This window comes from Bufo gargarizans, chromosome 7, assembly GCF_014858855.1.
Source record: "Bufo gargarizans isolate SCDJY-AF-19 chromosome 7, ASM1485885v1, whole genome shotgun sequence".
NCBI lineage: Eukaryota > Metazoa > Chordata > Amphibia > Anura > Bufonidae > Bufo > Bufo gargarizans.
In genome coordinates, this window is record NC_058086.1 from 62902596 (window position 1) to 62918396 (window position 15801).

Here is a 15801-nt window from a genome sequence, read left to right on the forward strand (position 1 = left end):
AATAGTAAAAAATGCCTATTGCTAGCTGCACATGTGCTTTTACCAGCACATGTTCAGATAGTAATATAAACTGGCCAACCCCTTTAAGTGGTCTGCATAGCAGGCTCAGTGTAGTACTAGTAATATTCCCATGGGCCTGGTGTGCAGACTCTAATTAGGCCCTTATTAACTCCATAATGACCAAGTGCTGTACATGTACTGTACTTGGTGCTAGGCTTTAATCTGAAGTTCTTTACATGTAGGGCACCAGATTAAAGCTCCTGACTGAAGTAGTTTCTACTCCTATTTTACGCCTGTTTCCAGGTGTAAAAGATGATAAATGTGTCAGGCCCGATGTCCAGTCCCCGAGCCAGCCCACGCCATGCCTTCATGTCTTCCCTTTCACTCCCAATTGGCGAGGATACCACAAAAACTTTAAAAAGTCGCTTTTATTTGTGACTTTTTTTTAATGCCTAAAACAGATGTAATGCACTTACTAAATGACCCCTAATGAGCGCTATGCAGTGAATAGAGGAAGCAGCTATGCTGCTTTCTCTAGTGGACCTGGAGATCCTGGTGATCTTAGAAGACCCTAATTAGTTCTGTCTGTGTAAAAAGGGGCATGTCCACAAGTTAGGGAGGTCGGGGGGGCACAATACTTGGTTTGCCCCAGGCGTTTGCAACCCACACTACGCCACTGCCCACACCTATCAGACAATGGGGACATATCGTAGGGATATGCCCCCATTGTCTCAGATGGGAATACCCCTTTAAGAGACAGATTTCCAAATACAAATTTTATCACCAGTTTTGAGCACAAAATGTAACTGTAATAATGTGCTATTTTCAGTAAAAACTTTTTTATAGGGTTTCTCTGGGATTATAACATTATTTGATTTATGCATCAACTTCTGCAAGTCCCATTGTTCATTGCTTACACTGGCACAGAGACTTGGCTGTATGAGTTGTGTTGAGCTGCAGTACCCTTAGGGTAAGCCCACATGGTCAGGTTTCTGCATGCAGTTTTGGAAGCCAAAATCATAAGCAGATCAAAAAAGGAGAGAATACACAGTGTAAAGGACAGGTATAACTTCTGGCTGAGAACAGCCTGCCAAAGTTCTCTAGATCCTCATTGCCGGATAGTGCCACGTGCCCACTGGACCTCACTGACTATAATGGGAGCTATTAGGGATCTGGCTGCTCATATTAGTTTTTGTCCAGCTGATCCTCAACAATTATGCTGGGGAGCGGCTGGATCCCTGCCGGTTACCATGATAGTTTATGTGGTCTTGCAGGCAAGCAGCACTATCCAGCTATGCTAGATTCAGAGAACTTTCGCAGGCTGATAAAACATTGTTGGCCTATCCTAATAATAAACCTTTAAAGCAACCCTCTGGTTCAAGAAAGAGTATTCACATTAAAGGGAGTCTGTCACCACATTTGACCATATTAGACAGATCCTATAGCGTTATATGTGCCACCCAGCAGTTAAAAACGGTACCTTTGTTGCATATAACCGAGTCTTCTTTCTGCCAAAAATTAACTTTGAAGATTGTGTAAGCGAGCCCTCTCAAGTGCCCAGGGCGGTGTCTCAATCTTCCGAGCCCAAGACCGGACCTCCCTAACGGCTCATAACCCTGCCCTCCTTGTGCCTGTGCCCGCCCGTTTACTCCCCTCCCCTCGCCTTTTCCATTGCGGCTGCGCGGACAAATTCGTAGCCGGCGCATGCGCAGTAGGTATTGCGATGCCCTGCCAGGACCGGGCATCGCATTGCGCATGCGCCAGCTACGAGTCTCGTAGCTGGCGCATGCGCAATGCAATGCCCGGTCCTGGCAGGGCATCGCAATACCTACTGCGCATGCGCCGGCTACGAATTTGTCCGCGCAGCCGCAATGGAAAAGGCGAGGGGAGGGGAGTAAACGGGCGGGCACAGGCACAAGGAGGGCAGGGTTATGAGCCGTTAGGGAGGTCCGGTCTTGGGCTCGGAAGATTGAGACACCGCCCTGGGCACTTGAGAGGGCTCGCTTACACAATCTTCAAAGTTAATTTTTGGCAGAAAGAAGACTCGGTTATATGCAACAAAGGTACCGTTTTTAACTGCTGGGTGGCACATATAACGCTATAGGATCTGTCTAATATGGTCAAATGTGGTGACAGACTCCCTTTAACTGGACAGTTATTTGGTGCCCTACTTTCCACCTTCTCAGCTACAGATCTGCCAATACCCCAGTTCCTTGTCTGCTACCCAAAATGGTTTCACTGCTTCTCAGACTGCCTGGTGCATACTGTGCATGTGGTGGTCCAAAACACATCCTGCTGCCCTCAGATTGGCCAGCACTGCTCATGTGAGCAGTACTGACCAATCCAAGAACAGGACTGGAGAAGCAGGAAGTGTCTAGGACTAACAATATACCATGTGCACCAGGCAGTCTGAGAGTTGGTGTGGCCAACTTGGACAACAGAAGGGCAGAATGGAAATCAGAAGATCTGCAGTTGAAAAGATAAAAAGGAGGGCACCGATTTCTGAATATACACAAATAAAAAGGTTTTGCATTTTTTTCATGGATTGCCCAATATAAACCATGGAGCCTGTCAGGATTTCCTGCTACCAGTGGTTAGAGCAGCATGAAGCTTCTGACAGGTTATCTTTGAAGGGATGCTCAAGCTCAGTCAGATTGGATGGAGAGCATCTGTGAACAGCAATTTTCAAGTCTTGCTACAGATTCTCAAAGGGATTTAGCTCTGGAATTTGACTGGGTCATTCTAACACATGAACATGCTTTGATCTAAACCATTCCATTGTAGCTATGGCTGTATGTTTAGGGTCGTTTTCCTGCTAAACGGTGAACTTCCACCCCAGTATCAAGTCTTTTGCAGCCTCTACCAGGTTTTCCTCCAGAATCACCCTGTATTTAGCTCCAGTTATCTTCCCATCAACTGTGATCAGCTTCCCTGTCCCTGCTGAAGAAAAGCCCCACAGGATGATGCTGCCACCACCATGTTTCACAGTGGGGATTGTGTGTTCACAATGATGTGCAGTGTTAGTTTTCCGCCACACATAGCGTTTTGCATTTAGGATAAAAAAAAGTTCAACTTTGGTCTCGTCTGACCAGAGCACCATCTTCACATGGCTTGTGGCAATTGCAAACGGGAATTCTTATGGCTTGCTAATGCTTTCAAAAATTTATTTCTTCTTGCCACTTTCCCATAAAGGCCAGACTTGTGGAGCACACAGCTAATAGTTCTCCTGTGGACAGACTCTCCCACCTGAGCCGTGGATCTGTGCAGCTCCTCCAGAGTGACCATGGACCTCTTGGCTGCTTCTCTAATTAGTGCTCTCTTTGCCTGGGCTGTCAGTTTAGGTGGACGGCAATGTCTTGGTAGGTTTGCAGTTGTGCCATACTCCACTCCTGCATAATGGAAACTGGATGGATCTGTTATGTTGGCCATAGACTTCTATTATGATGGAATGCATTCCATCACGGAATTGCGTTATGGTCCGTGGTAATGGAATCTATAACGCAATTCAGTATATACCCGAACTCAAACTTCAAAACTTGCTCATCCCTAATTACTAATGTTCTCTAATGAACCTCTGAGGCCTTCACAGAACAGCTGTAGTTATACTGAGTATAAATTACACTGGTGGACTCTATTACTATTTTAGATGAGTTCTGAAGGCAATTGGTCACACTGGATTTTATTTAGGGGTATCAGACTACAGGGGGCTGAATACAAATGGACACCTCCCTTTTCAGATTTTTATTTATTTTTATTTGTTTATAAACATTTGGAAAATCATGTATCCTTTATTTTTCACTTCACACATACTTACTGCTTTGTGTTGGTCTATCACATAAAATCTCAATAAAATACATTTAAGTTTGTGGGTCTAATGTGAAAAATGGAAAAGTTAAAGGGTGTTAATACTTTTTCAGGGCAAGACATTGCTTATCTCCCTGAGGAGAATGGATTGGGCAGATAAAAATCCAACCGATTTTGTTCTAATTCCCAAACAACAAGAGGCACAGTGGGACCATTACATAGACACTGAAGACATGAAATTGGTGGCTTTCATAATCAAAATCTCATATCTGTTTCCATCTTTACTTGACATTGTAGTCATTAAGTTATAAATAATGTAAATTACAGCATTTCCTTTTTAAAGAAAATAACCAGGTTATGACATTTTGTTCCTGAAGTTAGGAATGAAGCAGAGATATATCAAATTAATTTGCCCTGTAGCTCAAAATTGCTGATCTACAGCACAGACATAGCTTACAGTAACACAGCCATGTATTCCAACTTGCAGGCTTGTAAGTCATCATCATTGCAAAATATGGAAACCCTAGTACTCCTAAGAAAAAACTGTCAATGTAACCATTATAGTTAAGGCTACTTTCACACTGGCGTTTTGGCTTTCCGTTTGTGAGATCCGTTCAGGGCTCTCACACGCGGTCCAAAACGGATCAGTTTTGCCCTAATGCATTCTGAATGGAAAAGGATCTGCTCAGAATGCATCAGTTTGGCCTCCGTTCCATCTCCATTCCACTCTGGAGGCGGACACCAAGACGCTACTTGCAGAGGCAAATGTAAGTCAATGGGGACGGATCAGTTTTCACAGTAGAAAACTGATCCATCCCTCATTGACTTTCAATGGTGTTCAAGACGGATCCGTTTTGGCTACGTTACAGATAATTTAAACGGCTCCGTTCTGAACGGATGCATGCGGTTGTATTATCTGAACGGAAGCATTTGTGCAGATCCATGACGGATCTGCACCAAACGTGAGTGTGAAAGTGTGTCAAGACCCCACCACCATCTACCATTTATAATATTCTTATGTAGCAGAGCGCCCTTTGATCCAGCACAGGCATCAGAATGCAAATGTATTGCTACTTCTATACAACCTATAGATATAACACTGCTCTGAAGTGAAGCAATGTCTGCTTACGATATAGGGTAATTATATACCCCACTTATTCTCAAACCCCCCCTCCTGGCAGGAAGCAGGACCAGCCTACTAAGAGGGGAGGAACAGTATAGTAAGCCCTGTTCCTAGCAACTTTTGCTATCCACACCTCCTCTGCTGGAACATACGGCCAAAACATGAAATACATAACATTACACAACATTGCATAACAATAAAACAATTTGTAGATTTCCCCAGGTCTGGGGTACTAAACATGCTTCCTTGGGGGAAAAAAAAAAAAAAGGTATGCAAAGCATCTCTCTTCTAGGGATAAGGAAAATTGTCTATCTAGTGACAGTTTTGAGGAGACGTTACGTCAAAGACATCTCACACAGCCAACCAGTACCCTGTTCTGTCTGACAAGGGTCAAAACCTCCAAAAGAACTGTCTGTTTTTTCCTTATGGAGAAAATTCTGGTTTATCCAGTTTAGCTTATATCCTTAGTTATGTTGTAAGGCCTGGTAAAAGATCAGACACAGAGAAGCTGTCCACAGTAGGTTCCTTCTTCCTAGAGAAGAGCTACTTTGCATAACTTTTTCTCTAAAGAAACATTCCCTGGTAGGTAAGATTACCTTTTGACAGCTTTGGGGGTTTCCACAGGAGAAACGTCATTCTCTCAGACCAAACCTGTAGAAACAGATATCTATACTACATGATGCAAGTGCTGTGACAAAGAGCGACGTCACTCCTCCCCACTGAAGATGGACTGGATTTGGGGGGTACTATATCTTCTTATGGAGAGCGTCACCTTACATTTGGTGGCATCCAAGCGAGATCTTTGCATACATTCTTCTTCTAAATGGGCACATAGACTGTCTTTTGAGTCAGTCTTTAGCAGCTAGTAGAGACAGTACTCCATGTGAGCACTTCTGTCTCCTTATTTTAATGATTGGGGGGTCTCAGCACTTGGACAACCACATATTCCAAAAATGTGTGGTTACTAGCTCAAGAGCTGCTGTAATGGCATTTTGAATCCTTTGTATAATGCCGACAGCAGTGAAAAACAAAGATGTCTTCCCCCATTGTCCACGTCACTGAGCTTTCTGATCTAAGACCTAGCCAGTCACATAGGGTCACACCAACTCTATGTGTCTCATTTCATTATTTACTGAGCTGTTTATGCCAGGCTTTAAAAAACCAAACAGCAATTACACTTATGATAGCACAAAAGCTTTTTTGTACTCTGGTCTTAATCTATGTCCTACTTCCATTAAATGTGTGTCAATTAGAAGACGTGAAAGCTTCTTAATAATTGTGACATATCTCTGCGCAGTGGCGTAACTAGAAATGACTGAAATTTTTGAATGGGCCCCTCCACCCCCCAGAAACTTCTTCTCAACCCCCTTCTCCCGTGCAACCCCCACTCCTGTGGCTAGTCAAGAAGCTCTCCCAAACAAGGCCCAATAGCTGTTCCAGTCCGTTTCCTACAGTTTCACTGTATACATATATCATTGTATAATACTGTCGAGAGGGGACCCTGACAAAAAAATATTTTAGTCATCCTGGGTGGGCCCCTTCTGAGTTTGGGCCCCAAAGCAGTTGCTTCCCCTGCTTCTGCGGGAGTCCTGATGTACAACATATTAAATTCATCAGCCCTGCTCTGCCTACTTTTTTTTTTTAAAAAGCCTCAAAATTGTGCCAATCTTTGCAACTTTTTTATTTCAGTTTTCTGGCATACGGGGGTTGAAAATGTCCCCCTTGGTGTCCACAACTTCTCACCATCTCTCATTGTTTTGAGGAGGAGGTCATAGAAAATATCCTGTTGTTGATGCTGCAGCCCGTATGGCAAGGTGTGCTTTAACATAGTGGATTCTATGCAGATTTTAGATTTCATTTTTCACCTTATAATTCAAGGTTCTCTTGAGCCATGTTGGTTATTTGGATTTTGATGACTTTCCCTCCTTCCTTTCTATTATTTTCTCACCAATGATTCACACTAAAGATTTGCATTCCCGTTTGAGTAACACATTTTTTATGACTTTATCACTAGTTTCTCTGGATTGTATAATTATGTGTTTTTGTATGCAGCTTGTTTGGTTGTTCTGATTTATATTGCCAAACTGCTTTGTATTAGTATTTTTTGTTACTCTTCTCCACCTCCTTATCCTTATTCCTGCTGAGCATTGTTTTTCTTGAAGAAAAACTGAAAAAGTATATTCACAATGACTACACGTTTACATGGTACTCACAGCATTGTTTTATAATCTACATACAAAACAGGATGGAGGGCGGAGGACGGGGGCAGAGGCAACATCAAAAGAGCTAGCACCCTGTGCTTGGTTTACAAAAGGGGGGTGCTATTGTAGACATGTTAAGCACATGTAGATGGTTTTACTTAAATGCTTTATTGAAACTGGTAGTTTAGCTGAAAGCTCTTGAAAATATTCTTTGTAGTAGCCTTATATTACACATGTGGAAATTGGTCTGATTTTAATATAAAATATTTCTATTTACAACGGCATATATACCACACATGTAACCTATAATGATGGGACCCAGCTGAGGTTAACTGCATCCTTTATTTGAATGGGTAACAATACCCTGTGTAGAGATGCCCTCTGCACAGGTTCTTCAAAAAATAAGGTTGTGGGGAATTATCCAAAGGTTTTGCGAATTAGATGGGGCCAAACAAGCACCAAGTCCTTCCATTCCAGGAGGTTATGAGCATGGTGATGTTCACCAGCAAAGGTAGGGGGCTCCATTTAAATCTTTCTTATAAGCCCCCCTCAGTTCTATCTATGCCCCTCACTCATAATCTGGAGAAATCAACATATCTAATTATACTATTTATAATGATATATCTTCTAATTGTAAAACACACTTGTGGAACGTGGATGAGTAGATGTCTCACTAAACATTTGCCATGCGTCACCATCATCAGTACTTCTAGATGACCTAACCACATAATAATGCAGTTCTTGCGCTGTGAACATCTAATTCCCCTTTCCTTGATGATGTCTTATCTTTTTGGGGAAGTCTCATTCTGTTAGTGGATCTCAGGATGGTGGGAACACAATTGACTTGCAGAAATTTCTCTACAATAACAACTGCAGTTAACAAGCCACTACATTCTTGCAGGATTAATATAGTTATGAGAATAATTAGCATATGTATAGGTATATAGCTTAGTAGGAATAAAGTCTCAGAAAACACAGAGGCCTACATATATTGTTCAGCCTATGCCTAGTTTTGGCCAAATAATTAAAAACGTGCTTAAAAAATTGTACCAAATTTGCAAATTTTCTCTTCTCAAAAAAAAAAAGGTACGCACAGTCATAATGCACTTACAGTAATATAGTACTATAGTTTATAGTTCAGCCTATTGTCTTACAACATTTGATCCAGAGGTAGGCTCAAAAAAACTTAAAACCTTATGGAGGTAGAAGCCAATTTCCTAATTTTAGGAAAAAATTTCCTTTTCAACTTCAACTCTGCCAATGAGCACAACTTCCTGAATCAAAAACCCTTCTCTTGAAATCAAGTAACTATAACTTACAATATTATTACACTCCTGAAATGTTTTCAGGCCATTTTTTAGCTCTTTTAGTGAGTTCACCATCACCACCTCCTCAGGCAGAGAGTTCCATAGTCTCACTGCTCTTACCGTAAAGAACTTTCTATGTTTGTGTAGAAACCTTCTTTCCTTTAGACGTAGAGGGATGTTCCCTCATCACAGTCACAATCCTTGGTATAGATAGATCTCTGTATTGACCTTTCCTTTATACATAGTTATTAGGTCAGTCATACAGGTTAGGGCTTGTTCACATCACCGTTATGGATTCCGTTATTTGTTTTCCGTTATAACATAGTTATAACAGAAAATAACAGAATCCAGAAGGAGGAAGTCAAAACGGAACCCTTTAAAAGGCTAATAGAAGTCTATGGGAATCATAATGGATCAGTCTGATTCCCGTTATGCAGAACGGAAAAAAAAGTCAGTCTTGCATAACGGTAACCAGACAGATCCCTTATGATTCCCATAGACTTCTATTATAGGCTTCCGTTTTGACTTCCTTCTTATGGATTCTGTTATTTTCTGTTATAACCATGTTATAACGGAAAACAAAAACGGAATCCATAACGGTGATGTGAACCCGCCCTTAGTAATATAGGATCTATTTCACACAGAGTTTTTTCAGCAGCAGCAAATTGATTTCTGAAAGCCTTGTGCACAGGAATGGGACAACGGCAGACATATTTGCAACAAATCTGCTGCAAGTGAATTGTGTAGGTGTTAGAATCATTTATGAAAGGCAAATACATGGATGCTCATAGCAGACATTGAAATAATTCAGTCTTATCAAGTCCAAGTGCACCCGATTTATTAGGAAGCATGCGCCTTTAAATAAATTAGGTGCATTCAAGTAAAGGGAAAGTGAGCTGCAGCACACAAGTAGACAATCGACACAGCCTTCTGCTTAAAGCTTTGTCCACTGTCTAGGTTTTGGCATCATTGGCTTCTGAAAACAGCTGAAATGGTGAAGGTACTGAGCGTCAGATCCCCACTGATCTAATATTGCTAACCTGGATAAGCGATCATATCTAAAAGATGATCAATCCCTTTAAGTGAATGCCTCTTTGTGATTAGTCTTAATTTATCTTGTAATTAATCCTACAGTTCCCAGTGACTATAAATAGCTGTGCTGCTGAAACAATAAGAACCAGAGGATGAAGATTTACAAAATCTAAGCGCACCAGAATGTATTATGTGTTTTAGACACTTTTTATTCTCACTAGATAGTTTTAAAAAAAAATCTGCAAATGGGGAATAGCTCAAAGGGATTGTCCAGCGTTTAGGAATTTTCAACTATCAAACCCAGCCTATTGTACCTGTGAAAAAAATCATACCTACTCCCTGCGGCACATGATCCATCAATGGTGCGCTGCTTGGGGACATGTCAACGCTGGGACCAGTCATTGGCTGCAGAAGCACACGTGACCCCGACCCTCCCGGAAGTTTACAGGATGGGGACTGGAAAACTGCAGAAGGGAGACAGGGAACGGGACTAGAACAGTGGGGAGTAGGTGAGCACGATTTGATTCTGAAGTACAACAGGCTGGGGTGAACAGAAATAAAATGTCCACAAACCTGGGCAACCACTTTAAAAAAAGAAAGGCCTGGTCTAAAATGTGCCAAAATATTGATGTAAAGTAAGTTAACCTAGAAGTGGAAGAGAAGTGCCCAACATGTCTAGCAAGACATGGCAAATCTATGACACAACATGAGCCACTGTGATCATTTTGGCACAGTTTCTGCCCATTTTAAAGGGGAGGGGGGGGGGGGTTCAGGACTTCAGGTATTGGTAATCTATGCATAAGTTTATGCAGCTCAGATCCTGTTCATTAAAATAGGAGCTGAGCTGCAGTAACCCGGCCACTACACAGCGTACATAGCTGTCTGCTCCCAGCTCCATAACCTGGTGGCCATGGCCCCTGCTAGCAGCTGATCGATGGAGGTGATGGACCTCCATGGAGCTGATATTGACGGCCTATCCTAAGAAGACATTGAAGCCCTGGAAAATCCTTTAAGCTGCCTAAATTTAGGACAATAATAATGTGCAACATTGTGTAGGATTTGTGGCATTTGCATTTTGCTCCATGAGGACCCCTATATGCACGCACAATATTATTCCTCAACTTGTCCATTGCTTTTCTTAGCAGGAGCAGAGGAATCCGGACTCACCTTAGCTGCCTTTCGCAGAAGTCAGACTCTCTAAGTGATTTTTCAACGTTACAAAATGATGCCAAGCACAGCCAAGCACTAAAGTAAGTGTTCCCCTGCTGACGGTCACATGTATACTGTATGTATTATATAGCTAAATATGTATGCAAAGTATCCAATGCATCTCTATAGCTGAAGACTTGTTCATTGACTTACCCAACCAATATAAATGTGCACTGGTCTAACACTATAAAACGAATATCAGTTTTAATAAAAGTGTCAAGTGCCTGAATCTTTCTTCAGAATCATTTCTATTATAAGAGTACCATAAATTACAAAATTTAGAAATGCAAAATCTTTTTTCTTATATAATTACTAGTGTTTATCGAGCACTAAAGTGCTCAGGTGCTCGAGTAGAACACTTTGGGATGCTCGGGTGCTCTACAGAGCACCAGAGCACAATGGAAGTCAATGGGAGAAACCGAGCATTAAACCAGTCACCCCCCCAGCTCTGAAGAGGGTTGGGTGTCTGGTTCACAGGAAAAGGTCAGAAATTGATGGAAACACCACTGAAATGGTTCAGGAACAGCGTGGGGAGGATGTCTGGATGCATCTTGGACTCCCAGGTCACTGCTAAGAATGATGTTGTCCAAGTAGTACGCCACTTTTACAGACTGACAATAATATGCACAAAACCGAAGATAAAATCGATTTTAGAGGAAAAATTGTTAGGAAACATTCTTTCCTGTATATTTACTTGTATATAAAGTGCAAGTGCTGCCAAAAATTACAAGGAAGAGGCACTCCGATACAACCTGTATATCACATAAAGGAGGGCTTCATTCACATTGTGGTACAATTGTTTAGGTAGAGGGACTCCTACACTCATAAAGCCTATGCACTAAGTGAAAGGGCTGCCAAAAATGACAAGGAACCGGCACTCCAGTACACCCTTTATTACACATAAAAGAGGGCATCATACACACCCTTGAAAAATTATGATTGATGGCCTGCTGGTGACCCTCAAAAACATTAGGAGCAAGGGCCTTCTGGTGACCCTCTAAAACATTAGGATCAAGGGCCTGCTGGTGACCCTCAAAAACATTAGGAGCAAGGGCCTGCTGGTGACCCTCTAAAACATTAGGGGCGAGAGCCTGCTGCTGATCTGACCATCTAAAACATTAGGGACGAGGGCCTGCTAGTGACCCTCTAAAACATTAGGGGTGAGAGTCTGCTGCTGATCTGACCTTCTAAAACATTAGGGGTTGGGGTCTGCTGCTGAGCTGACCATCTAAAACATTAGGGACGAGGGCCTGCTGGTGACCCTCTAAAACATTAGGGGTGAGGGTCTGCTGCTGAGCTGAACCTCTAAAATATTAGGAGCGAGGGCATGTTGATATGATAGAAGGAGGAGGACGAGAAAAGGAAGATTAACCATATACCCTTTTTTGTGGTGGAAGGGGTGCATGGGAATTTAGTGTATTCAATACACCATAAAAGCCACATTTTAAGTGCCTTTATGTTCAGCCACTTTCCTCTGGTGGAGTAGAGAAGTCAGGGGCAATCCAGGCCTTGTTCATTTTGATAAGAGTCGACCTATCAGCATTTTCAGTTGACAGACGGATGCACTTATCAGTTATTATGCCCCCAGCAGCACTAAATACCTGCTCTGACAAAACGCTGGCAGCAGGACAGGCCAGCACCTCCAAGGCGTAGAGCGCCAGTTCGTGCCACGTGTCCAGCTTGGACACTGAATAGTTGTAATGCACAGAGGGATCACTAAGGACGCTGACACAGTCTGCTACGTACTCCTTCAGCCATCTTCCAAAACTTTTCCCTCCTTGTGACACAGGGTGAGGGTGCTGGTGGGGTGTCATCAAACTGTCCCAGGCATTGGAGAGTGTTGCCCTTCCTCTGTTGGAACTGCTGTGTGTTCCCCTCGTCTCTCCTTCTCGGTTGCCCAAGGAACTATGTACTCTGCCTCCAGCGTTGTCAGCTGGAAATTTTTGGAGCAATTTTTCCACAAGGACCTTCTGGTATTGCACCATTTTGCTAGTCCTCTCCACCAGAGGAAGGAGGGATGAGAAGTTCTCTTTGTAGCAGGGGTCGAGAAGGGTGAACAATCAGTATCGGTGTTGGCCAAAATGCGTATAACGCGAGGATCACGTGAAAGGCAGCATAACATAAATTCAGCCATGTGTGCCAGAGTCCCAACAGACAAGACTTCGCTGTCCTCATCAGGAGGATGACTCTCAATCTCCTCACCCTCTTCCACCTCTTCGGCCCATCCACGCTCAACAGATGGAATAAACCTGCTATGGGTACTACCCCCTGTAGCGAAGGCAACCGTCTACTGCTCCTCCTCCTCCTCATCATCATCCAATTTGCGCGGAGAAGATGAACTGAGGGCGTTCTGGCTACCACCCTCTGTAATGTCTTCCCCCATTTCCACCTCTTCCACATGCAAAGCGTCCGCCTTCATTGTGAGCAGCGAGCGTTTGAGTAGACACAGAAGTGGGATGGTTGCGCTGATAATAGCGGCATTGCTGCTCACCATTTGTGTTTATTCCTCAAAGTTGCATAAAACCTCACAGAGGTCAGACATCCATGCCCACTCGTTGCTTGTGAAGAGTGGATGCTACTGGAAAGGCGACGACCATGTTGCAGCTTGTATTCCACTACTGCTCTCTGCTGCTCACAGAGCCTGGCCAACATGTGGAACGTGGAGTTCAAGCACGTGCTTACGTCGCACAACAGTCGTTGAGCTGGCAATTGCAAGCGCTGCTGCAGCGTTGCCAGACCGGCGGCAGCTGTAGATGACTTTTGGAAATGGGGACACACGCGGCACACCTTCAACAGTAGCTCAGGCAAACTGGAGTAGGTTTTGAGAAACCGCTGAACCACTTAGTTTAACACGTGGGCTTGGCATGGTGTGTGTGTGAGCTATCCGAGCTCCAAAGCAGCCAGCCAAGTTACGGCCATTATTAGACACAACCATGCCTAGTTGTAGGTTGAGTGGTGAGAGCCACAACTCAGTCTGGTCCCTTTACCCTCCCACAGCTCTGTAGTGGTGTGCTGTTTGTCACCTAAGGAAATTAGTTTCAGCTGGCCTGTTGCTGCTTCCCCACTGCAGTGCTACACTGCTTCCAGCTACTGACTGATGGCTGACTGGTGCTGCAAGATGAGAATTCAGAGGCGGAAGTGGAGGTGGAGGAGGAGAAGTGGGGGGATTGCAGCCAGTAATGTAGGTGGTGGCGGAAATCCTGATGGAAGTAGGGCCCGCAATCCTTGGCGTTGGTAGCACCTGTGCCATTTCAGGGTGCGACTTCCTCCCGGCCTCCACAACGGTCACCCAGTGTGCCATCAGGGAAATGTATCGTCCCTGGCCAAAACCACTTGTCCATGTGTCATTCGTTAGGTGGACCTTTCCAATAACTGCGTTGGTCAGGGCATGGGTGATGTTAAGGGACACATGCTTTTGTAAGGGGACGGCACACCGGGCAAAATAATGGGGGCTGGGGACTGAGTAACAAGGAATGGCAACCGCCATCAGGCTGCGGAAGGCTTCAGTGTCCACAAGCCTAAAAGGCAACATTTCCAGGGCCAGCAATTTGGAAAGGTGCGCATTTAGTGCTATGGCCTGTGGGTGGGTGGCAGGGTATTTACTCTTTCGTTCCAAGGCCTGGGGTATGGACATCTGTACGCTGTGAATTTGGTAGCTGATGGAGCTTGCGAACGTCCAGGTGCAGAGCGGAGGCATCCGGGCCTGCGTCTTGGACAGGGGATTGGCCAGCACGTAACACAGGGGAAGAGGAGGCAGTGGTGTGACCCGTAGAAACTGATTGTGGACACAGGCGTTCGGCCCACCAATTAGGGTGCTTTGATGCCATGTGGCGGATCATGCTGGTGGTGGTGAGGTTGCTAGTGTTCACGCCCCTGTTCATTTTGGTATGGCACAGGTTGCAAATGACAATTATTTTATCGTCCGCACTTTCCTTAAAAATGTGCCAGACTGCGGAACACCTACCTCTAAGCAAGGGAGATTGCCACAAGGGGGTGCTCCGGAGAACAGTTGCGGGCCTGTTTTGTGTGGCCCTCCTTCTCCCTTTTGCCACACCACTGCCTCTTCCAGCCTGTTGCGGTGCTGCGGATCCCTCTCCCTCTGTACTGCTGTCCTCGTTCGGCTTGCCACCTTCCAAGGTTGGGTCAGTGATTTCATCGTCCACCACCCCCTCTTCCACTTCCTCACTCTTGTCATCCTCCTGACTTGTTGACCTAATAAGAACCTCACTTATTGACAACTGTGTCTCATCCTCATCATCAACCTCTTGAGACACTAATTGCTGTTGACTTATTGGCAACTGTTTCTCATCATCATCATCCACCTTGTGAAACACTAATTGCCGTTCCCCACCGTCATCCTATTCTGACTGTGGATGCTCAAGCGTTTTGGAATCAGTGCACAAGATCTCCTCATGTCCCTCTTCAAGCGGGTTTGGCGAGAGGCCCAAATCAAGGAATGGCGCTGAAAATAGGATCACTTGTTTTCCAAGACTCTCCATGGTGGGAGGAAGGAGGATCAGGGTGAGGATTCTGTTTACCAGACTCTTGACTACTGAGACTGGAATTTGTGGAAGACAGGGTGGTGCTTAACCGACTGGAAGCATTATCTGCTGCAATCCAACTGACCACCAGGTCGCACTGGTGTGACTTTGAGAGTGGTGTCTTGCGCCCCCCTGCAAACTGGGACATGAAGCTAGGCATCGTGGATGAGTGTGTTTCTTGTGCTCTGGCAGTAGGCACAGTTTCACTGCGCCCAGGGCAACGGCCTCTGCTTGCACCATCAGCAGCACGACCACTTCCCCGTCCCTTACTGCTCGCCATGAGCATATTAAATTGTATATATGCTTGCAAGTATGACACACGTACAGTAGCGCAGGTTTTGTAAGTGTATGCGCAAATAAATTACACTGAATGTCACAGATATTTAGGATGCGCAAACGTTATACAGGAGATGTAGCGCAGGTAATGTTGCTGTCAGTAGTGGCGAAAAAAATTACACTGAATGTCACAGATATTTAGGATGCGCAAATGTTATACAGGAGATATAGCGCAGGTAATGTCGCTGTCACCAGCGGCTAAGAAAAAATTACGCAAAATGTCACAGATATTTAGGATGCGCAAATGT

General features: G+C 44.2%; 1 protein-coding gene across 1 annotated transcript in view; it reads left to right on the top strand.

The window, feature by feature from the left end:
- The window catches only part of LOC122943740 (regulator of G-protein signaling 8-like), an 81442-nt gene that overhangs the window by 35066 nt on the left and 30575 nt on the right, over positions 1 to 15801 (top strand). The window contains exon 2 of the mRNA XM_044301729.1: positions 10610 to 10717. Within this exon, the coding sequence (XP_044157664.1) occupies positions 10610 to 10717 (108 nt within the window). The remainder of the gene's footprint in view (positions 1 to 10609; positions 10718 to 15801) is intronic.